We start from the raw sequence: 24003 nt of genomic DNA on the forward strand, positions 1-24003 counted from the left end.
GAATGCACTGCCTGATGGGCTGGTGGAGGCAGACTCAATCATGGCCTTCAAAAGGGAACTTGAAAGGAAAACATTTGCAGGGCTACGGGGATAGGATGGCGGAGTGGGACTACCTGGATTGCTCTTGCATAGAGCCGGCGTGGACTCGATGGGCCAAATAGCCTCCTTCATTGCTGTAACCTTTCTATGATTCTATGATAATCATATCTTTCTACACTGTGGGTCTCTGATCCCAGCTGTTAGCACTTTTCCATTGGAAGGCTGTGAAAATCAGAGTGCAGCCATCCCTGAGCTACCTTTCTTCACAGTCAATTTCAGAGCAACATTGATGGGAACAAGCTGCCCAACTTTCTGCAAAGGTGGGAATGGCATTTTGCAAAAAGGGGAACAGGTCATTGCCTTTTAAATAAATGGATAAGCTCAGCTTTCCTTATGGACCTTAATCTGATTTAAATTCTGTGATGCAGTAAATGTGAGCGTGTCTTCTAGCCAGATGTCAGTGCAGAAAAGGAATGACAAAACGTGGGAGTGACAATGATGATGAATTGAAGCTAAATCTATTGTGATGTCCATACTTTTACTGCAATCCTTTTTGCCAACTCAGTATATTGATGTAAAGCGCATATCATCCCGAAAGTCCCATCTGTCACAAGATGGATATGGATGAGAATGGCTGTTTTGCTTACTCTAGCTCGAGCTCATCTGTTACGGAAAAGCCCAAGGTCTCCCATCACAGCATCCACTACTCTACCTGGGAGCTATTCCATGTGTTGACCATGCATGTGAGAAGAAGAACTTCCAGACATCTGTATTAAATTTGCCTTTCACCAGTTTGAGCTTGTGTCCCTGTATCCTTTTAACTTTCTGTACCTTTTACAATCTTATCCGCCCCTTACAGACCCTTCCATTCAAGGGTGAAAAGCCCAATTTTCCCCAATCTTTCCTCATGACTCAGTCCTCTGACACCAGGCATCAGTCTCACAGCTCTTCTTTACACCACCTCCAGAGGTAGAGCTGATACTGCATCTCTCTGTTTTCTTGGCAGGTTTTGTTTCTAGTTTCTATTGTTCGGTTTTAATGGTTTTTGTATTTTCCTTTGATGGTCCATAAACTCTACACTGTCTCCTGTTTTTCCTCTTGTCTCCCTGAATTATGAGCAAATTGTTGAGGCCTCCAATGAAGTGCTCTTGAACCAGCCATATAGGCCCGGGTGTGACTACCAATGAATCTGCCTCCTCTCTCCCTACGCTCTGCTGAGCCACTGAGTGCTCTTTAAACAATCCTTCAATTTTTCTTAACTTTTAAAAATTGCTTCGTGCTGATCTTCAATGAAGATATTGGGCCAGAAATTCAGACCCGCCTATTTTAGTGCGCAGGTGGTGGGGGGAGGGTACTTTCCCTGCGTCTGAATGCTGAGGTCTGAGGCTCCCCAGATATTGGGCCTCAGGCCTCATTATAATGGAGTCGGCGCGGCCTCAGAGCTCACCACCGAATAGCAATGCAAGATCGGGCCGCTGTGACGCTAGCAGTGGCCCTAGGGTAAGTGGGTCAGGGCCATGGTCCAGGGGTCATATCTGGGATCGCGGGGCCGGGGATTGGGGGCGATGGGGAGGGAGTGGCAGCAATCGCACAAATACAAGGAAAAGTTTGCATGATTCCTTTCATCCCCAAGGAGCTCTCTCCAGCAGTATTCCCAAGACGGAAAGTACTGCATTTCAATGTATATTTTCCATGATTGGGATTTCTATGAATTATTAGCCTAGAAATTCAGCCGCACCGTCCGCCATATTGGTAATTGTCAAAAAATCGGTGTGCACTACCCACGCCTGAAACAGGTGTTAGGCCCTTTGTAAATGCAAATAAGGGGCCTAAGGCCTGTTTGAGGATCCACAGCAAGATTGGTTTTGCCCTGAGACACCGGCACCGGCTGCACTCAGGAAAACGTGGTCTACATGCGGACAACCAGGTGATCCTTAAACGGGCTGCTACAGGCCTCCACCAACAGGGTATGTTTTGAAAATATATTTACCTGAATGTGGAGCCGGGTGGAGCAGGAGTGGTTCTCCCAACCCCACATTCAAACAACGCAGGCCGCTGCTGGACGGCACTCTCCCGAACATTGCTGTTATCTCCCCTGGCCACCGCTTTCTTCCCGACCCAATTGCCTCCCAACCTGATCAGCCTCCTCCCCGATCGCCCCCTTCATCATTTACCTGAGGGCCCCTGCTGGCATTGCTGTGGCTGATCTTCAATCCAGCTTCACCGGCGAGCTGCCTGTTACTGCTGCCTGTCCGCAGCTTACTGGCTTGATGGGAATGAGGCCCTAGACGGAATATTGGGGGTGCCTCAGGCCTCCCCATTCAGGCACAGGGATTAATCCCTGCACCCACTCTGCGTGCCCAGATATGTACATGCCCGAATTTTTAGGCCATTGTTTCACTGTTAAGCTACAATTAGAAATGTCCTGCAGGCTCAGTGGGTAAATACACCACCTAGTGTGTACTCAGTCAGTCGTACAGAGCAGGAAGGTCTCTGTTTCAGTGCCCATTCTGTGTTGAGTTACCTGAGCTGGAAAGGGGTACTACAGGTGACCTCTGTCCTTCTTTCTCTGGGCTAGGGAGGCTAAAATCAGCCAGGGTTCCCACTGCTGACTGCAGTTCGTTGACTCCTCTTGGAAGGGCATGCGCAAACATGCCAGGTGAGGAAAGGATGGAGGTTGACTGTGAAGTTCCCCAGTAGTTGAGCAGCATGTTTACAGTCACTGACCTCCTTCCAGTTTGAAGAATGGCCACTTGGCCATGGTACTGGATATCTCTGACCTTCAGGCCAGCTCCGACCCTCTCCTAACCCACGCCTCGTCTGAGATCAGGCACTCAGCAGGAGAAAAACAATCTCAGCTGCAAGTATCTATTCACCATCATGAGCTACTGTATGCTGGTGAACCAAAGTACTCCACTGCCAGGCAGGCTTTTAGAAAATGTTACTGTATTGTTACTCTCTGGTAAAGATGAGTGGGTGTCGGCCCTGAGTCCTGTTGATTTTTAGAGCAGAAGTTTACCTTGTGAACTGCACATACCTCTCTCCTCAGGAAGCAGTGGACTGTGATAATAACAAAGCCTTGAACGGAGTCAAAAACTGCAAACAGTATTTGAAACAAAATCGATCGCCTGTCAGTCATCGCCAGAACAGCTGACATCCAGGTCAGTGCCAGCAAGGGGAGAACAACGCATGAGCTCCACAGGGAGGCCCTAGAGAAACACAGAACGGCAGCCTTACTTAAAATGGTAAGTGTGATCAATTATATACTGCATGGACAGTCACCAGCATACAATTTAGAAGAGTCTGATTCGAATTCTGTGCCTAAAGTTTTTCTTCTTTTTAAAACGTAATGTTCAGCTCTTAATTCTAACCGCAAACCAAACTGGGATTTTCAAACAGGGGTCTTCAGAGGCTAGGTGTTCTGCAAGGTGATCCGAAGAGGCCACTGAGGTCATCAGATTTCTGTATTTGTTGACCTACTGGTACATTAGTTCAGTTACTGTATATGTTAATAAAAAACATTTTCTGCAATAACATTATTTTCCTTTGGCTAGCTGATCCTGTTTTTCAGAAAATGGAATAGCAGCAACCCACCCCCCCAACCCACTGATTAAGAGTATGTCCATACTTCCAAGTGCTCTCAGAGATATGTCACTATTTGTAGGGGTCCCCGAGTGGGTCAATATTAGCAGGAGTCCCCAAGGATATGTCGCTATTTCCAAGGGTCCCGTAAACATTTGTCCTTATCAGAAGGTGTTCCTGTGGGTATCGATCTAAGCAGGGCGTCCCTGAGAGTTTGTCGATATTAGCAGGGGGTCCCTAAGAGTGTGTCGATATTAGAAGGAGCTCCCTGAGAGTGTGTCGATATTAGCAGGGGGTCCCTGAGAGTGTGTTGATATTAGAAGGAGCTCCCTGAGAGTGTAACGATATTAGCAGGGAGTCCCTGAGAACGTGTCAATATTTGCAAGGGTCTCTGAGATTGTATCAATATTTTCAGGGGGCCTTGAGAAGTCCCTGAGGGTATACCGATTTTAGCAGGGGGTCCCTGAGAGTGTATCGATATTAGCAGGGGGTCCCTGAGAGTGTGTCAATATTAGCAGGGGGTCCCTGAGAGTGTATCGATATTAGCAGGGGGTCCCTGAGAGTGTATCGATATTAGCAGTGGGTCCCTGAGAGTCATAGAATCATAGAAGTTACAACATGGAAACAGGCCCTTCGGCCCAACATGTCCATGTCGCCCAGTTTATACCACTAAGCTAGTCCCAATTGCCTGCACTTGGCCCATATCCCTCTATACCCATCTTACCCATGTAACTGTCCAAATGCTTTTTAAAAGACAAAATTGTACCCGCCTCTACTACTGCCTCTGGCAGATCGTTCCAGACACTCACCACCCTTTGAGTGAAAAAATTGCCCCTCTGGACCCTTTTGTATCTCTCCCCTCTCACCTTAAATCTATGCCCCCTCGTTATAGACTCCCCCACCTTTGGGAAAAGATTTTGACTATCGACCTTATCTATGCCCCTCATTATTTTATAGACTTCTATAAGATCACCCCTTAACCTCCTACTCTCCAGGGAAAAAAGTCCCAGTCTGTCTAACCTCTCCCTATAAGTCAAACCATCAAGTCCCGGTAGCATCCTAGTAAATCTTTTCTGCACTCTTTCTAGTTTAATAATATCCTTTCTATAATAGGGTGACCAGAACTGTACACAGTACTCCAAGTGTGGCCTCACCAATGCCCTGTACAACTTCAACAAGACATCCCAACTCCTGCATTCAATGTTCTGACCAATGAAACCAAGCATGCCGAATGCCTTCTTCACCACCCTATCCACCTGTGACTCCACTTTCAAGGAGCTATGAATCTGTACTCCTAGATCTCTTTGTTCTATAACTCTCCCCAACGCCCTACCATTAACGGAGTAGGTCCTGGCCCGATTCGATCTACCAAAATGCATCACCTCACATTTATCTAAATTAAACTCCATCTGCCATTCATCGGCCCACTGGCCCAATTGATCAAGATCCCGTTGCAATCCCAGATAACCTTCTTCACTGTCCACAATGCCACCAATCTTGGTGTCATCTGCAAACTTACTAACCATGCCTCCTAAATTCTCATCCAAATCATTAATATAAATAACAAATAACAGCGGACCCAGCACCGATCCCTGAGGCACACCGCTGGACACAGGCATCCAGTTTGAAAAACAACCCTCTACAACCACCCTCTGTCTTCTGTCGTCAAGCCAATTTTGTATCCAATTGGCTACCTCACCTTGGATCCCATGAGATTTAACCTTATGTAACAACCTACCATGCGGTACCTTGTCAAATGCTTTGCTGAAGTCCATGTAGACCACGTCTACTGCACAGCCCTCATCTATCTTCTTGGTTACCCCTTCAAAAAACTCAATCAAATTCGTGAGACATGATTTTCCTCTCACAAAACCATGCTGACTGTTCCTAATTAGTCCCTGCCTCTCCAAATGCCTGTAGATCCTGTCCCTCAGAATACCCTCTAACAACTTACCCACTACAGATGTCAGGCTCACTGGTCTGTAGTTCCCAGGCTTTTCCCTGCCGCCCTTCTTAAACAAAGGCACAACATTTGCTACCCTCCAATCTTCAGGCACCTCACCTGTAGCGGTGGATGATTCAAATATCTCTGCTAGGGGACCCGCAATTTCCTCCCTAACCTCCCATAACGTCCTGGGATACATTTCATCAGGTCCCGGAGATTTATCTACCTTGATGCGCGTTAAGACTTCCAGCACCTCCCTCTCTGTAATATGTACACTCCTCAAGACATCACTATTTATTTCCCCAAGTTCCCTAACATCCATGCCTTTCTCAACCGTAAATACCGATGTGAAATATTCATTCAGGATCTCACCCATTTCTTGTGGTTCCGCACATAGATGACCTTGTTGATCCTTAAGAGGCCCTACTCTCTCCCTAGTTACCCTTTTGCCCTTTATGTATTTGTAGAAGCTCTTTGGATTCACCTTTGCCTGATCTGCCAAAGCAATCTCATATCCCCTTTTTGCCCTCCTGATTTCTCTCTTAACTCTACTCCGGCAATCTCTATACTCTTCAAGGGATCCACTTGATCCCAGCTGCCTATGCATGTCATATGCCTCCTTCTTCTTTTTGACTAGTGACTCAATCTCCCGAGTAATCCAAGGTTCCCTACTTCTACCAGCCTTGCCCTTCACTTTATAAGGAATGTGCTTACCCTGAACCCTGGTTAACACACTTTTGAAAGCCTCCCACTTACCAGACGTCCCTTTGCCTGCCAACAGACTCTCCCAATCAACTTCTGAAAGTTCCTGTCTAATACCATCAAAATTGGCCTTTCCCCAATTTAGAATTTTAACTTTTGGGCCAGACCTATCCTTCTCCATAGCTATCTTAAAACTAATGGAATTATGATCACTTGTCCCAAAGTGATCCCTCACCAACACTTCTGTCACCTGCCCTTCCTTATTTCCCAAGAGGAGGTCAAGTTTTGCCCCCTCTCTCGTCGGGCCATCCACATACTGAATGAGAAATTCCTCCTGAATACACTCAACAAATTTCTCTCCATCCAAGCCCCTAATGCTATGGCTGTCCCAGTCAATGTTGGGAAAGTTAAAGTCCCCTACTATTACCACCCTATTTTTCTTGCAGCTGTCTGTAATCTCCTTACATATTTGCTCCTCAATTTCCCGTTGACTATTTGGGGGTCTGTAGTACAATCCTATCAAAGTGATCTCTCCCTTCTTATTTTTCAGTTCTACCCATATAGACTCAGTGGGCGAACCCTCGGATATATCAATATTAGCAGGGGGTCCCTGAGAGTGTGTCGATATTAGCAGGGGGTCCCTGAGAGTGTGTCGATATTAGCAGGGGGTCCCTGAGAGTGTGTCGATATTAGCAGGGGGTCCCTAAGAGTGTGTCGATATTAGCAGGGGGTCCCTGAGAGTGTGTCAATATTAGCAGGGGGTCCCTGAGAGTGTGTTGATATTAGCAGGGGGTCCCTGAGAGTGTGTCGATATTAGCAGGGGGACCCGGAGAGTGTGTTGATATTAGCAGGGGGTCCCTGAGACTGTAACGATATTAGCAGGGGGTCCCTGAGAGTGTGTTGATATTAGCAGGGGGTCCCTGAGAGTGTGTCGATATTAGCAGGGGCGTATTCCACACAGAAGAATTTGAAAACCACTGCTACAAATTAGAGCTGTACATTTTGCATGGATGCACTCTTGTACCTAAAGCTCCATGAAGTTAGGGCAATCACACATGCCTTACATAGATTGTACAGTGCTTCTATGAAGTACATCAGGTCTCCCAACATGTCATTGTAATACTGTGCCTGCTTCATCCAATTATCAAGCTTTCATTTAAAAATAAGAAGTGTTGAGAAGTTTATGCTGTACTGCACACGTCTGTTGCCGTGTGAGCTCAGCCAAGCTGCCAACATGGCAGGGCTTCAATGCAGAGTCTTCGAGTGAACAGTTCAGGGAGCTTCAGAAATTTGACTTGCTCCAAAAGTTACCCCAGTGCAGCAAATGCATCTTAATCTTTCCGTGATGATGCTAGTACACACTGTAGCCTCTGATATAATCCCACAGGAACAGTGTAAATGCACCGAGTTTCAGCAATGAGGGTACTGTGCAGACTACTGTGGGCCTGTGGCCATTTGACCATGAGTCATTGTACTAAGTGTCAGCTTGGTTCAGTAGGAAGCATTCTCAACTTTGATGCAAAAGGGTTCAAACCCCACTACAGAGCTTGAGTGCATAATGTAAACTGGCACTTTACTGCAGTACTGTGGGAGTGCTGCGTCGTCAGAGGTGCGGTCTTTCAGACGACATGTTAAACGAGGCCTTGTCCGTCTGCTCAGATGGACATACACTATCCCATGGCATTATTCAGAAAAGAGCAAGGAGTTCTCCTGGTGTCCTGGCTGATATTCCTTCCTCAATTGTTATCACCAAAACAAATTTAACTGGTAATTTATCTCATTTGCTTTTGTATGACTTTGCTGTGTGCAAATTGGCTAGCTCGTTTACCTATATAACAATGGCCGCAATTCAAAAACACTCCATTGGCTGTGAAGTGCTTTGGGACGTTTCGAGGACATGTTAAGGTGCTTTAGAAATGTAAGTTCTTTCTGTGCACGTTTAATGGCACTGTCACTGTGTATAACAGTGTATGCACAATGCTGCAGACACACACTTCAGGCAAAACTGTATACACTGTATGTGCATGCACACATAACTGTTTGCGACAACAGTTTATGCATGTGCATACACACTTACTTGAACAGTAAGATGATACACAGTGGGTCTCCTGCAACAGCCACGGGTATCTGGTAATGACAGTAGAGATGTATCGTGTTTTTTGTAGTCAGCTGAATGTCTGAAATCCAGAACCCCATCTGTACGGCTGAGTCTCCGAATGAAGCACTGAAATCTACACATGTACCCTGTTTGCCCGACACAGAGTGCACTCTCTCTCCTCATAGAAACATACCCCACTTACCCAAATCCTAAGAGCTTAGGAGCAGGATAGCAGAGCCAATGCTTTGGGAACATTAGATATTTGTGGCAAACTGCTGGGGTTGAACCAGCTAAAATCGCACAGCCCTACCAGTACAGAGCTCCTTGTTGCTTGTCCAACTGGGACCACCCTACCTGACAGGGCACTGGTTTGTAGAGTTACTGGGGGCCAAATGGGAAGAATCCCATTCCTCAGTGGAAGGTCGACTCCTCCCAGTTGCAATAGTGATCCAGACCAATCAGTTATAGCGCCATGGAGTGGTGCCGGCCTGCCTGGCTCTGGTATCAGGTTATCGAGTTTTATTTTATTCATTCATGGAATGTGGGCGTCGCTGGCAAGGCCAGCATTTGTTGCCCATCCCTAATTGCCCTTGAGAAGGTGGTGGTGAGCCGCCTTCTTGAACCGCTGCAGTCCGTGTGGTGAAGGTTCTACCACAGTGCTGTTAGGAAGGGAGTTCCAGGATTTTGACCCAGCGACGATGAAGGAACGGCAATATATTTCCAAGTCGGGATGGTGTGTGACTTGGAGGGGAATGTGCAGGTGGTGTTGTTCCCATTGGCCTGCTGCCCTTGTCCTTCTAGGTGGTAGAGGTCGTGGGTTTGGGAGGTGCTGTCGAAGAAGCCTTGGCGAGTTGCTGCAGTACATCCTGTAGATGGTACACACTGCAGCCACAGTGCACCGATGGTGAAGGGAGTGAATGTTTAGGGTGGTGGATGGGGTGCCAATCAAGCGGACTGCTTTGTCCTGGATGGTGTTGAGCTTCTTGAGTGTTGTTGGAGCTGCACTCATACAGGCAAGTGGAGAGTATTCCATCACACTCCTGACTTGTGCCTTGTAGATGGTAGAAAGGCTTTGGGGAGTCAGGACGTGAGTCACTCACCGCAGAATACTCAGCCTCTGACTTGCTCTTGTAGCCACAGTATTTATGTGGCTGGTCCAGTTAAGTTTCTGGTCAATGGTGAACCCCAGGATGTTGATGGTGGGGGATTTGGCGATGGTAATGCCGTTGAATGTCAAGGGGAGGTGGTTAGACTCTCTCTTGTTGTGAATGATCATTGCCTGGCACTTGTCTGGCGCAAATGTTACTTGCCACCTATCAGCCCAAGCCTGGATGTTGTCCAGGTCTTGCTGCATGCAGGCACAGACTGCTTCATTATTTGAGGGGTTGCGAATGGAACTGAACACTGTGCAATCATCAGCGAACATCCCCATTTCTGACCTTATGATGGCGGGAAGGTCATTGATGAAGCAGCTGAAGATGGTTGGGCCGAGGACATTACCCTGAGGAACTCCTGCAGCAATGCCCTGGGGTTGAGATGATTGGCCTCCAACAACCACTACCATCTTCCTTTGTGCTAGGTATGACTCCAGCCACTGGACAGTTTTTCCCCTGATTCCCATTGACTTCAATTTTACTAGGGCTCCTTGGTGCCACACTCGGTCAAATGCTGCCTTGATGTCAAGGGCAGTCATTTCTCACCTCACCTCTGGAATTCAGCTCTTTTGTCCATATTTGGACCAAGGCTGTAATGAGTCTGCCAGAGAATTGATTTGGTTCCAAACCTCCATCACCAAATATGTCATCTTGGAGCTACCTCGACTGCAAGAGACACCTCTTAGCTCCATCCACCTCCCACCAACTAAGAGTCACTAATCGGTCATTAGGCAATTGCCAAATGTGGGTTTGAGCCTTTGATAGGTGAACAGCACGTACCAGAGTCTCCTCATGACCAACACAGTAAGCAGCAGAACTCACCATTAAATGTGAATCCACTGCCACCATTTGCCTGACATCAGCATGGACACATACCATACCGCACCAGCTATGTGATGGACATCTGCCCTCAGTAAGGTGGAAGAACCTACAGAGGGTAGCTTGCATCATGCCAGACACCCTGCTGTTCTAGATGTCCAAATCCAGTACTGCACACTTCCCTCCTGGATACCAAGTGACAGATTGGTGTAGGCTGAAGTTCTCCCCCCTGCAGCTGTTTCCCCTTTTTAACAAAAATCTACCTCACAGATTGGTCCTGGATTTTGAAAATGGCCCAGAGGAAGCCCTTATGTTGTACATGCAGTAGTTCTGAATCATGAAAGATAACTGTTTGCCACAAACCTAACCTGCAATGAGACTTTGCTGTCACTGAAGAAAGACAAGAACGATCAAAGTGCCCTTTGTCCCTTCTCAGTGTGGCCCTGAAGGACTGTGCCCAGGTTGCATTTGGCATCCACCAGAACCCAAGATACAGAGGTGAATCAATTACTAGAAGGGATGCCCTCTTTCTCTTCCAAAGAGCACTTCAAGGTGCCTTCTTGGGTCATTCTAAGCAGTAATACAACATGTGGGGCATTCAGCACCAGATCCCACTGTTTAGCCCATTGTTCAAGCTGGTTGGTAAAGTGCACTAGATCCCCTGGGTAAGTCCTCCAACAACATAATCATCTGCACAAAGGACTGCCCCAACACTTTCAGAAGTGCCTGGAACAGACATTCCAAATCCATCATTTGGGATGTCATCCAGCACACTGTTAATGAAGACATTGAAAAGGTGACAGTGGACAACACTGTCTCACTTCTCTTTTCGGATAGGTTCTGTGCGTTTCCCTTCTACCTTCACATAAATCTTGGAGCTTGCGCAATCCAAAGTGTTTACAACCAATGAAGTACTTTTGAAATGTAGTCACTGTTGTAATGTAGTAAACTGGAGGTGCTGCCTTTCCAGTGCTGTTTCAGGTGTTTAACTGCTTCCTATTTGCAATTCACAGCTAATTTAGAGGATTGATACTGCTCCATTTTCATTGGCTGGCACACACTGTGGGAGATGGCCCACATTTCGACTGATAGCAAAATCATGTGTAGGGGTAAACTATGCCAGAAATTTTTAGTAACCCACAGCGAACCATAAATAGCACATCAACAGCAATTTCTAAATGACAAAGTGATCCAACTTTTTTGTGCTCATTGATGCAAGGAATGTTAAAGCTACGGAGTGGAACACTGGGGCAAGTTTTCGGAGACTGTGCTCGTGGTGCGGAGTCTTGCTCGATGGGCTGCGATTGGAGAGGTCGGTGTGCTAGATTCGAGGTCATCCGGTTTTCTGAACCGGTGGCTAACCCACTGCACCAGGTCCCCTGGAGTGCAATTTTTAATCGTGCTTTATTGATAAAACTGCAAACAGAAAAATAAGGGCGTGATTTATACACAAGTGCAACTTATCACCCAAATTTTACAGCATTCAAAAAAAATGCAAATTGAAGGCTGCACAGAGCACTTTTCACTGGAGCTGAAAACATACAATGGGATGTTTTGCAGGTTAATCACAAGCTGCTGTAGAATTATCATCTCATATAGTCCTATTGTATAAAGATCCAGTATCCCTTTCAAGTGGGCGTGCACCAGTCTGTGCATCAGATTCATTGGGAATCGTGAAAAAATATATTTAATAAAAGCCGAAAACGACTCATTTGGCTGTCCCTCTGAGTCATAGGCTACATACAGAGCCCCTTTCAAGTCAGGTGTGAAAAGTAGCTATTTAAATTTTTAAAAAACAATTTACATTTAAAAAATTCAAAGATTTAGTTCATAAGAACAGAGATTTTGTTAAAAGATCTTTACAGTACTGGAAGGGGAATGACTAATTTAATGCTGAGACAAAAAAAAAGTGACTAACATAACACACAGCAGAAAGAGAAATGAGTAATTCAATACCCAGGACAAGGAAAAGTGATTGATTTAAATACTGGGGACAAGGAAAAGTGATTGATTCAATACTCCAGACAAGGAAAAGTAATTGATTCAATACTCCAGACAAGGAAAAGTGATTGATTTAAATACTGGGAACAAGGAAAAGTGATTGATTCAATACTTGGGACAAGAGGAAGTGACTAAGTCAATGCCACAGCAAAGGGAAATGATTGATTCCATGCTCAGAATGAAGTGAAGTAAACTAACCAACATCAAGTACAAATAGATGTCACTGATTCCATGCTGGCATAAAAGAAATTGCCTGATTCAATGGCAGGTCAAAGGGAATTGATTGACTCAATGCCAGGTCAAAGGAAATTGACTGATTCAATGGCAGGTCAAAGGAAATTGATTGACTTCAAGCCTAGGCAATGAAACTGAGTGACTCGAAGTGGAACAAGAGAAGTGTCAGGACAGGAGAAGTGACTGAATCAACACCCGAGACAAAGGCCGGCAAAGGGAATGGACCAATTCAAAGACTGACACCTTCCCTAGCCAAAGGAAATGGACTAATTCAAACTTGGAACAGGACGATATCATTGACTGAACACCAGGGACAAGAGTGACTGATTCAACACCCAGGATAAGGGAAGTGACTTATGTAACAAACGGGCCAAACAGAAGTGGCTCAACCCGGAACAAAGGGATGTGACTGATTTAGTGCCTGTGACAAAGGAAATGTATTGATTTGATATCAGTATAAAGAGAAATTGCCAATTTGTAAATCACAAAACCCTTGAATAATCAATTTTTTTGCATGTCCAAATGTGGTGCAGTCAGTCCCAAGGTGTTCACATAAGTGACTAAATGTGAAGGTGACTGAACTGTTGAGAGGTGACTTGCCTCTTTAATGAACAGTGCCTTTGCACACAGCAATTTCATATTTAGCTGCATGTTGCCACTAAAGCAGCATCATTATTAACCAGAAAATTTCTGATCAGGCCTGCTGTTTCTTCAACAAAAGTGAAATTACTCTCCGGTGAAGAAACAGTATGAAAAACTGGAAACAAAGGATAATTAACACAGGTCCTCTCCCACACAAAACTAAAATTGGTAGTTTTCATTCCTGTTTCTTCCCTCTCTGCTGAAGGTGCTGATTCATGCTGATCTACAGTTACATAGGTGCTGGCAGTACCCATTATTCATGTGTGAGCCTAGACAAGTGAGTTTTGACCAGCTATTTGACTGTGGGTAGCATCACATGCAAGCACAATCCTCTCATCACCAGGTGATCACACACACATACATTTCAGCGGCGTCACTGGACAGTGGTCCAGAGCAGGAATACTGATTGATTTTTCTCTCATTAATTAAGGGGCACCCCTCCCCACTGGTGCTCCAGTTGACAGCAGCTGCAACTGGGAATCAAATCTGACCTGTGCGGCTTTAGTGCAACGCTAAAGAGGACTCAACTAGGCATCAGGGAATTGCCATTAATTTCAACATGAATTAACAATGGCTTAAGGAGGAAGTGGGATAAATGTGAAGGAGCAGGAATAATTTGTTGGCTCCCCTAGGCAAAATGTGTATATGACGGACACTGGAACCAGAGACTAATTAAAAAATACACACACATATAGATACATGGGCGCGCGCACACACACACATACAGGAGACAGCAGGGGAGTGGGATTAATTGAATAGCTCTTTCAAAGAGCTGGCACAGGCATGATGGGACGAATGGCCTCCTTCTGTCCTGTGAGATTCTAAAATAGATACATTAGCACATATGTATAAAATTAAAATTTCTTTTAATCAAAGAAAGGGTCCTGTGGAGTCTGTGAAAAAGGGATACTTTCTCTTTCAAAGTTACCCATGATGCAAAAGCTAAAGATCAAATGGATGAGACTAACATGGCATTACTGGTGATGGTGGCAGATAATGCTGTAGTTGAAACAACTCCACACTTGGAACATTTGAGCATCAAACTGCTACGGGCTTCACTCGCCTGACTTGAAACAAATGCAAAGCAAAAATGAGGACAAATAAAGACTCCAAGTTTAAATGCAGAGAAAACAAGCAGTCGAGAAAAGCAACACAGATGTAATTAGCTTGCAATATTTAGAATGCGAGAACGTGGGGTACAATGATTAATCAATTCTTGATCACAGAAACAGTAAAGAAATTATAGGTCACAGATTCAGACCTTCTTTTGCAAGATGGAATCTTTTCTAGCTGTCTCTCTGAGTGTGTGCTGGTAAACTCAGCACTCCAAACAGGAAGCATAGCCCATAGAACCAGTGTCACAGTAACCCCATCTCCGACCAGCGCTACCTTCGACTGCAGCTCTGTAGTTCCCTCATTTGTGCCCTTAGCACAAGGGCACAAGGGACACCTGTGTGTCGCTAGCATCCACCGTTGCTAAGGGTTCAAGTATGTCGGAATACAATTTAAAAAGCTGGTTTCCCTACCGCAATTGATCGCCAAGCCATTGAGTGCAGTACAGGAACTGGCCTATTCAAAAAACAGGGCAGTTTTACTATTTTAAAAAACTCTTTTGGCGTATCACCAACTCATTTTTGCTGTGAAAAGGCTCTGCAGCAACTCTCCCCCACCCCCAGCCCCCCAGAGGCAAATGTCCCACCAGAGGCAGGTGCCCCCCCCCCCCCCCGCAACCCCCCGAGGCAGGTGCTCCCCCACCCCCCAGAGGCAGCTGCAACCCCCACCCCCCAGTGCTCCCCCACACCCCCCCAGAGGCAGCTGCAACCCCCAGAGGCAGGTGCTCCCCCACCCCCCCAGAGGCAGCTGCAACCCCCAGAGGCAGGTGCTCCCCCACCCCCCAGAGGCAGGTGCTCCCCCACCCCCCACCCACCAAGAGGCAGGTGCTCCCCCACCCCCCAAGAGGCAGGTGCTCCCCCACCCCCCACCCACCAAGAGGCAGGTGCTCCCCCACCCCCCCCACCCCCCAGAGGCAGGTGCTCCCCCACACCTCCACCCCCCAGAGGCAGGTGCTCCCCCACCCCCCCACCCACCAAGAGGCAGGTGCTCCCCCACCCCCCCCACCCCCCAGAGGCAGGTGCTCCCCCACACCTACACCCCCCAGAGGCAGGTGCTCCCCCACCCCCCCATCCCCCAGAGGCAGGTGCTCCCCCACCCTCCCACCCACCAAGAGGCAGGTGCTCCCCCACCCCCCAGAGGCAGGTGCTCCCCCACACCCCCACCCCCAGAGGCAGGTACTCCCCCACCCCACCCCCCCCTAGAGGCAGGTGCACCCCCACATCCCCCAGAGGCAGGTGCACCCCCACCCCCACAGAGGAATTGCTCCCCCCCCCACCACCCCCCCCAGAAGCAGGTGCACCCTTACCCCCCCAGAGGCAGATGCTCCCCCACTCCCCTCAGTCCCCCGAGGCAGGTGCCCCAAATGGGCCCTTAATGGTCTGGATGCCTGCCCAAAATATTTAAATGCTCTTGATCTCAGGAAGTGGGAGGGATTGGGGGCGAGATTATGGATGGCTGAAAGTCCTGTCCTGCCATAATTATGACAGTGAAACAGAACAAAAGGAAACTCAGGGTCTTGGTGTTAGCACTATTCAACTGCAGCTGGCAGCACATATCCTCATAATGATCCTCATCGTTATCTCACTTGATATCCATTCATCCCTTCCAGCAGAGATCACTGGATAGTGTCTGTGCTATTAGATTGGGAGTGGGAGCCACTTGACTTACCAGTGTGTGGAGAAGGGCTATATGGACTTTGCTGTTCGTCTGCATGGCTTGGGGGGAGGGTTATTGCCTGTATCACCCGTACCTGTAGTACCAGTTTATAAAGGCAATGGGGTAAAAATGACAGGCTTACGTTAGTGCAGGAGTACCTGCTCATATTGGCATCACATGTCATGTGGGAATCAGCATTGTGTTTGTCCATTCCTCATTTCAGAAGAAATGACAGAAGCTGTAGAATAAAGAGAGGAACCAAAGAGAAAACAAGGGTGACTTTTTAAAAAATGATTGTACTAAATCCTGTTTGGGCAACTGTAGATACAAATACTGAGCTGCACATCAGCCAATTCCTGATCATGATTCCATCTTTCAAATTAAAGCCTTTGCTTTTGATTGTGGTTCTGATCTAATTAAAGGTTACGGAAGTCTCCAAGGAAAATTGTTTACTCCTTCTCATTCTGAGATTGCATATGTAGACAATACGGAATTAGGATCGCGAGTTTAGTGGCTCCTAGTTTTATTTATTTAATTAATAAGGAATGTGACGACCAGTCCTGATTGAGTTATCATCTTCCTCTTCAGTAAAATAACCCAGGATCTCGCCTTTCCTCATTGCGGACCTGTTTATATAAAAGGTTCCATCATTTGGTTTAAAATAAGTGAAATAATGGCCCAGTAATTGCTCGGAGCAGCGAACCAACAGTACTCGTTGCTCCATTGATTTATACTAACGCACTAACTTATTGCGGTCTTTACTGGGTGCACTTCCTCTGATAGGAAGCGGAGAAGAGCCCAGCGTTAGCTCCAGTGAAGCTAGGACCCGTGGGAGAAGCGAGAGGGTCGATCTCTCCCCTCGACCATCAGATTGCAGCGTTTTTAACAGGCTGCTAACAGTTTCTGCAAGTGGAACGTGAAATCCAGGCAGTGAAAGGTACAACACTAAAATCATTGTAATACAGTTATAGGCAGCGAAAGAGAGGGTAAAAAATAATCACATTAAATAAAAGAAACCGAAGAAAAAAGTAAAAAAAAACATTTTTTTAATGACCGAAAACTATTAAAATAAGGTGTAATGAGACTCCACATTTTTAAAAGTTATTTTTTAGTTGTTTGGCTGTCATTAAGACTTAATTTAGACCTTTTTTTTTAAGCGTACCATTTTGTGGTGACATTAGTTACTTTCCAGCTGGGCAGAAGAGCAAGTTGGCGCTGGTCCATTGATTCCAGTGGGCGATATCTCTTTAATGCGAAGCTGTCATATCGCCCGAACCAGGAGGAGCAAGTTCCGGATTTCCGGGTTGCACTGCGTATGTGCGAGCGCCGGAACTTGCTGCTCGATGTCACCACTAACAACGGTGAGCGCTGTTGAGCTCACCGTTCTTTTCTAAGCAATTTCCGGCCAAATATTTTATTGATTTTTTAAAGTTAGAGGTAAATTTTCATCTTTCACATTTCTGGTGCAGAGCTTTACATGTCAGAAACACATACAGGAGTTCAGGCACACAATCCTCCCAGCACATCCTTTACCCGCCTGGTCCCCTTTAATGTGCTACATCCCTTACCCGACTGGTCCCTTTTGATGTTGGACTGAGAAACATGATAATGATTCACATCATCTTTGTGACCATGTTATCTTGTATGAACTCGCAGGCTATTCGTCACTGAATCACACTAGGAATTATCCTTCTTCTTTAACAGGACTTACTGGGCTTCCTGATGGTCTAGCTGGTTAAGCCAGCGAATAGCTGAGCCATGCAGACGAGAAAGATCGCAGGTTTGATCCCTGATCTGTGCAGGCTTTGCTGATTTCAGCAGGGGCAGGGGTAAGAGCCCCACAATTAGCCTCAGTGATCCCTGGGACAGTGAAGATAAATCATCAGCCAAGGTTCTGCCTCTGGCTGCCATCCAGTCACTCCTGCTGGAGGTGCACATATGTGAATGTGAAGCCTGTCCGTGGGTGAACAATCTGCCAACACACAGGGGGTCATTTTAACCTAACCTGCGGGGCGGGAAACCCACGAGATCAGGTGTATCGCTGGTTTTACACCCTGCCCAATATTACTCTCCATGGAGAGTAAAACCAGACTGGGTGTAAAATCAGTGTTACACCCAATCCAGTCAGTGTTCCGACGTGCGGGTTAGGTTAAAATTGTCCCCTCAGTGTCTCGGCTCACACGTGACGAATGATTACTACAGCAAGCTACCGGTACACACAGAACCGTACTTACAACATGGCATAAGTACCTTCAGGAGAGAATTGGTGACCATAGGGTAAAAACAGTCAAGAAATAACAGCGATTTTGTCAACATCTGTAAATGTATTTTTATTCTTTTATTCTGGGGGCATTATTGTAACTCTTCAAATTGTAGTCAGAGAACACAACTTGTCTGTGATGTTAATAGTTACTAATTTTATGGGTATTACTTTAACAGAATAATCGATTATCACTTATTTCTCATCAAAAGTTTGTCTGATAAAAGACCTAACCACCACACTATGGCTCGGCCTAATTGTTCAACCTTTAATTAGACTTCCACAATTTATACTTTTAAAAACCACAGCAGGACTTTCCTCACAATTACATGGTTATTTTTACATTTAATCATCTGCCAAGGGAACGGTCAGTGAATTAAAAGTGCTCTTTGTTTGAAAAATGCACGTTAGTTTCCGTTGTTACAGCATGTCTGAATTGTGAATTTGGCAGATGTTGGGAGCACTTTGCATTCAATTAATCATTGCAACCCCTATTAATAACTTAATTAAATACTGGCTGCTAAAAGCAAAGAATGTCAATAAAATAAGACCATTCAGGGCCTGAACTATCCACTTGCCTGACATCCATCCTAAAATTCTTTTACTTTAATGGTGTGGAAAGTAAAGGGTTTTGTGAGAGGATTTTTAAATTCATTTTATACTGACGATTGCTTCCCAAGCTCAAATAAATCAGATTCCTCTGTGTTCTGACGATCAAGCTAGTTGTTGCAAAATATTGTTTCCATTTTTGTGGTGACACTGATCAAATTTAATATTGTTCTGATCACAGAGACATGCCAATTCAGCATCCGAGCTTAGTATTTTTTACATCAGAGCAAGGAGTTTCTACTCATTCAGAGTGTAGTCTGGAGACTTTAGAACACTGGAGACCCATAATAGATTAGTCCAGGATTTTTCACATGCCATAGGACTGTGAAGCTTCATTCAAGGCTCACTCACATTATAAAACTGCAAGCATGGGGATGTAGCGCAGGGCAAATAAGATCCTACATAATACATAGTATCTATATATAGGGCCATCAATCCTATATTAAATGTGTTGCTAAAGCACTGTAACATCTTTTCTGAGTATAATCCTACTGGAACACTGCATCAGATTCAATGGAGAGCAAACGATCCCACAAGTGGCTTTAGTCTTACGAAAGTGCACCAGTCAGTGGTAGAAAAGGAGAAATCCAATGCCATGAGGTAGTGCATGAGTGAATTTACACTGCACTCCGGAGTGTTTGGACATGGATTCTTCTATTCCATTCACCAAACAGTGAGTTCTCAATCTTAGATGAGCTAACTGAGGAGAGGCGAGGGGACAGTTTTTGAGTGGCATAGGCACAGGCCTGTGAAGAGGTTGACTCCTGCTCTCTTGCTACGGGAATAGCATATGGTGTAGGAAACTTTAAGGGCAGGAAGTAATAACATAAAATAAGGACAGAGATAGAATACAAAACATTCCAAAATCTGACATTAGATAGGAAAATGAAGTTTGGAGTCTTGCTCTGGACTCCAGCGATCAGAGGTCATGTCATAGAGGGTCTTCTATAGGCTGAGGTTCATGGTACAAATTCTCAGTGGTGCAAAAAAACCCACTGATCACCGCAGGGATGAAGTAACCTCAAACTGAACTCAACCAAGGAGGAAATGGAAAACATATGACTCATAGGGGGTGAAACGCATCTTGGATGGTAATGCAAAACAGGTGACAGTGAATCATAAGCCCCTTTTACACTCCATCTGGTTTCTGGCAGAGTGTAAAATGGGCTGCCGATTTGCCATTGCCCATTTTCTGCTATCGCCCCAGACCCTTCATCACAGAAGGAGACCATTAGAGCTAGTGCAAGCTCCACATCTAACCTAACTACTCTAATCACATTTCCCTGCCAATCTCTGTTCTGTACGTTCCCAAAATGAACTTTTACTGTTCCGTTCAAGGAAATTCCTTGACTTCTAGCAACTGGACAATGTCAGACATGTCTCTAAACACTTTTTCTGATTGGTTTTGTTCAATCTGGCTTGGTTCATAGTTTTCTGATATCTAGTTGTAATGATGGGTTGAGACTGCTTTGTTGGTTTGCTGAATTAGGAATTTGTTTTGCTTTCTTCTTCAATGCTTTGATTGATTCAGCATTCGTCATGCTCTGTGGGGCCTCATTTTGTAAAATCACAACTTAAAGTGTGAAGAAGTTATGCTTTAAGTCCTTTATTCTCTTCAAAGAAAAAAAAAATTCCTCTGGTCTCTTTTTAGATGCTTTTATGACTTTGCTAATAGCGAACAAATATTCCTGCTACGTTAGGCTGTTGCTAACCGATCACCAGTAGCAGAAATCTCCCTCCATGTGGTTTCTGCATAAACAATGTGCCTGTTTGCAGGGTGCTAGAGCTTGTATGATGCTTCCAGTCTCCATGGTAACAATTCCAAGGTCAGTACCACGCTTCACACTGCAGATGGTCACATCTAACCATGACTGTAGTCTGCATGACAGTCTGCATCTTATCTTGGTGACAGCATTTATCTGCATTGCTCTCTGCTGGGTGAAAGTCAGTGGTGACTTCCAGAAGGTTGTTTACCCTGAGGCCACAGCACACTTTTACTGCCATACAATGAAGAATGTGCACAGTTCAAAATGGGAAGTTAGCTGAGCTTGTGAATCTTGGAAATGCAGGGGATGACTAAATACTTTGGCATCCTGAGACAAGTGTTTTTTTATAGATTTAAAGCCATTATCAGTTACTCTGAAGGAAGGCAATTGGATATTAAAATTACTCCTGAAACTAATCAGAAATGTTTCAATTGAATGCTGAAGAACTCTCATCCAATCGAATTACAAATGGCAAAAATAAACTTTCCAAACTGTAAAAGGGTAACTGGCAGATGCAGGATAGTGGACACTTCAAACTTCATGTCATATTCAATTACTACAAAAAACTACCAACTAAACAAAATAAAATTTCCCACATTACAAAAGGAGTAAAAAGCCAACACCTACCCCGCTCTCTGCTTTTTGGACTTATCTGAAATTCCGTCTCGGGACATGAGTTTGTTGAATACTATGATCCCAATGAGCATGTTTACCTTGTGAATGAAAACCAAGAGTTAATAAGGACTCAATGCTCAGCAGTCAGTTCTAATCATGCAGCAGTTCTCAAAATTATATAAAGGTGCTAGCCCTTCTGAAACTAACTTTGAACACTCCCTTTACCAGTTTTTTCAATCCACTGACATTCTTATTGATCAACATTAATTGAATTTATGTAAAATACTGCATATTCTCTGGGCAACCAGAAATCTAAGTTGATGCAGGCCAGATCTCAGTTTTTCAAACAAAACCTTAGTAAACTCATGACTAAGGTGGAGTCAGGGGACAGGTAGCAGAATGGATAGCAAGCTGGCTACAAAAAAGAAAACAGAGAGTAGGGGTTAAGGGTAGCTACTCAGACTGACAAAAGTTGGGAAATGGTGTTCCACAGGGATTGGTGCTGGGACCATTGTTGTTCACGATTTACATTACCAATTAAGACTCGGGAATTGGAAGCACAATTTCAAAATTTGCGGACGGCACCAAATTGGGGGGTGTAGTTAACACAAAGGAAGAATGCGACAAAATACAAGACATTAATAAACTTGCAGAATGGGTGTGTAGTTGGCAAATGAATTTCAATATAGCTAAGTGTGAGGTGATGCATTTTGGTAGGAAGAATGAAGAGACCACATATTGCTTGGATAATAAGAGTCTAAATGGGGTAGAGGAGCAAAGGGATCTAGGGATACAGATACACAAATCACTAGAAGTAGTGACGCAGGTAAATAAGGCCATAAAAAGGCAAACCAAGCACTGGGGTTCATTTCTAGAGGGTTAGGATTGAAAAGCAGAGAAGTTGTGTTAAACTTGTATTGAACCTTGGTTAGAACTCACTTGTTGTACACAGTTCTAGTCTCCATATTATAAAAAGGATATAGAGGCATTGGAGAAGATGCAAAAAAGATTCACAAGGATGATACCAGAATTGAGAGAATATACTTACCAGGAAAGGCTGGACAGGCTGGGGCTCTTTTCTCTAGAAAAGAGAAGGCTGAGGGGTGACCTGATAGAAGTCTTTAAGATAATGAAAGGGTTTGATAGGGTAGACGTAGAGAAAATGTTTCCACTTGTAAAGGTGTCCAAAACTAGAGGTCATAAATATAAGATAGTCACTAATAAATCCAATAGGGAATTGAGGAGCAACTTCTTTACCCGAAGAGTGGTTAGAATGTGGAACGTGCTACCACAAGGAGTAGTTGAGGCAAATAGCATAGTTGCATTTAAGGGAAGCTAGATAAGCATATGAGGAAGAAAGGAATGAAGGATATGCTGATAGGGTTAGATGAAGAGGGTGGGAGGAGGCTCGTGTGGAGCATAAACTCTGGCATAGACCAGTTGGGCCAAATGGCCTGTTTCTGTGCTGTAGACTGTATGTAATTCAATGTAAAACCCTGGCATGTGCTGATTAAGGATTACATGAACATCTTATTATGTTACTGAGAATTCTCAGTGTGTAACACATTGTAGGAATTATTGTTGAACTTCATAAGGGGCCATGAAATATTTCATAGACACTGTTTATATGAAGTTGGTGGTTTATTGTTCAACTACTTTGAATCTAATTGGCAAAATAATATAATCAGCTGGTTCGTAGATAGTCAAAACATTTGTCCATATGTCAATACGTTTTCAAAAAATCAGCCAGTTCTAGAATATGCTAATGATGGTATGATACTTTCCTTTGGTTGCTCTGTGTAGCGATGTCTTAAAGAACTGCTGGTAAATTTCCTCTGGTCTGAATTTCTAGCGAAATCATAACCTATTCTTTTTCAACATGTTTATGGTTTTGATGGAAATGCTGAACAGAGGATACTTTTGTGCACTTGTTTAGGATTTATTATAAATAGTGATGAAAGCAACACATATTCATTGGTGAACACATGAAGCTGGAAAACCTAACAGCTTATATTAGCCAGGAAACAGAATCTGAAAATGAGTAACTCGTTCCCATGATAACAAAGCACAAGATTCTGTATCCGATTCCCATGACTTACTGCGTACATCTGTGTAAAGCTGTTAATATTCAGTTAGACATTTGCCCGCGTCATACATTTCATGTTACATGCAACATTAAAAAGTACGGTTTACCAATACAATGATTGCAGCTGGTCCAACAAATGCATAAAGGAGGCCTCCTTCCAAGGACAGCCAGCAGCTGCAAGCAAGAAGAAACAGAGTCAGTCATTTTCAGAGGGGCACTCTCGTCATCAGTAAAATAGCATAAATGGCGTTTTGTTAAGCCACAAAGAGGGACATGAGTGATGAGCGTTTATTCCAGTGTTCCTTCTTTCTCTCCATTAGGGAGCACTGTCTTCTGCTCTGTACCTCCCCAATCCTTTTGCTGGTCCTGTAAAGATCAGGAACTCACTATAAGTGGAGAATTGAATCGTGGGAAGGTATCATGTCCGACTGTTCCCCAACTGTATTATTTATGGTCACATTCAGCAAAATAGAAAAAGAAAAAAACATAGGAACAGGAGTAGGCCATTCAACCCCTCCAGCCAATTCCACCATTCAATTAGATAATGGCTGATCTGTACCTCAACTCTATTTACCCGGCTTTGATCCATATCCCTTGATACTCTTACCTAATGAAAATCTGTCGATCTCATTCTTGAAAACTTCAATTAACCCCCATTCACAGCATTTTGAAGTTCTCCAAA

The 24003-nt window shown here is 44.7% G+C and overlaps 1 protein-coding gene across 1 annotated transcript in view; it reads right to left on the bottom strand.

Moving 5' to 3' along the window:
• LOC137342497 (adhesion G protein-coupled receptor B2-like) overlaps window positions 1-24003 on the bottom strand; it is a 697882-nt gene that overhangs the window by 45626 nt on the left and 628253 nt on the right. The window contains exons 22-25 of the mRNA XM_068006399.1: window positions 23429-23495; window positions 21248-21333; window positions 14185-14283; window positions 3077-3248 (exon numbers count right to left, since the gene is read on the bottom strand). Of these exons, the coding sequence (XP_067862500.1) occupies window positions 3077-3248; window positions 14185-14283; window positions 21248-21333; window positions 23429-23495 (424 nt within the window). The remainder of the gene's footprint in view (window positions 1-3076; window positions 3249-14184; window positions 14284-21247; window positions 21334-23428; window positions 23496-24003) is intronic.

The sequence above is a fragment of the Heptranchias perlo genome, chromosome 26, assembly GCF_035084215.1.
Source record: "Heptranchias perlo isolate sHepPer1 chromosome 26, sHepPer1.hap1, whole genome shotgun sequence".
In the NCBI taxonomy this organism is placed as follows: Eukaryota; Metazoa; Chordata; class Chondrichthyes; order Hexanchiformes; family Hexanchidae; genus Heptranchias; species Heptranchias perlo.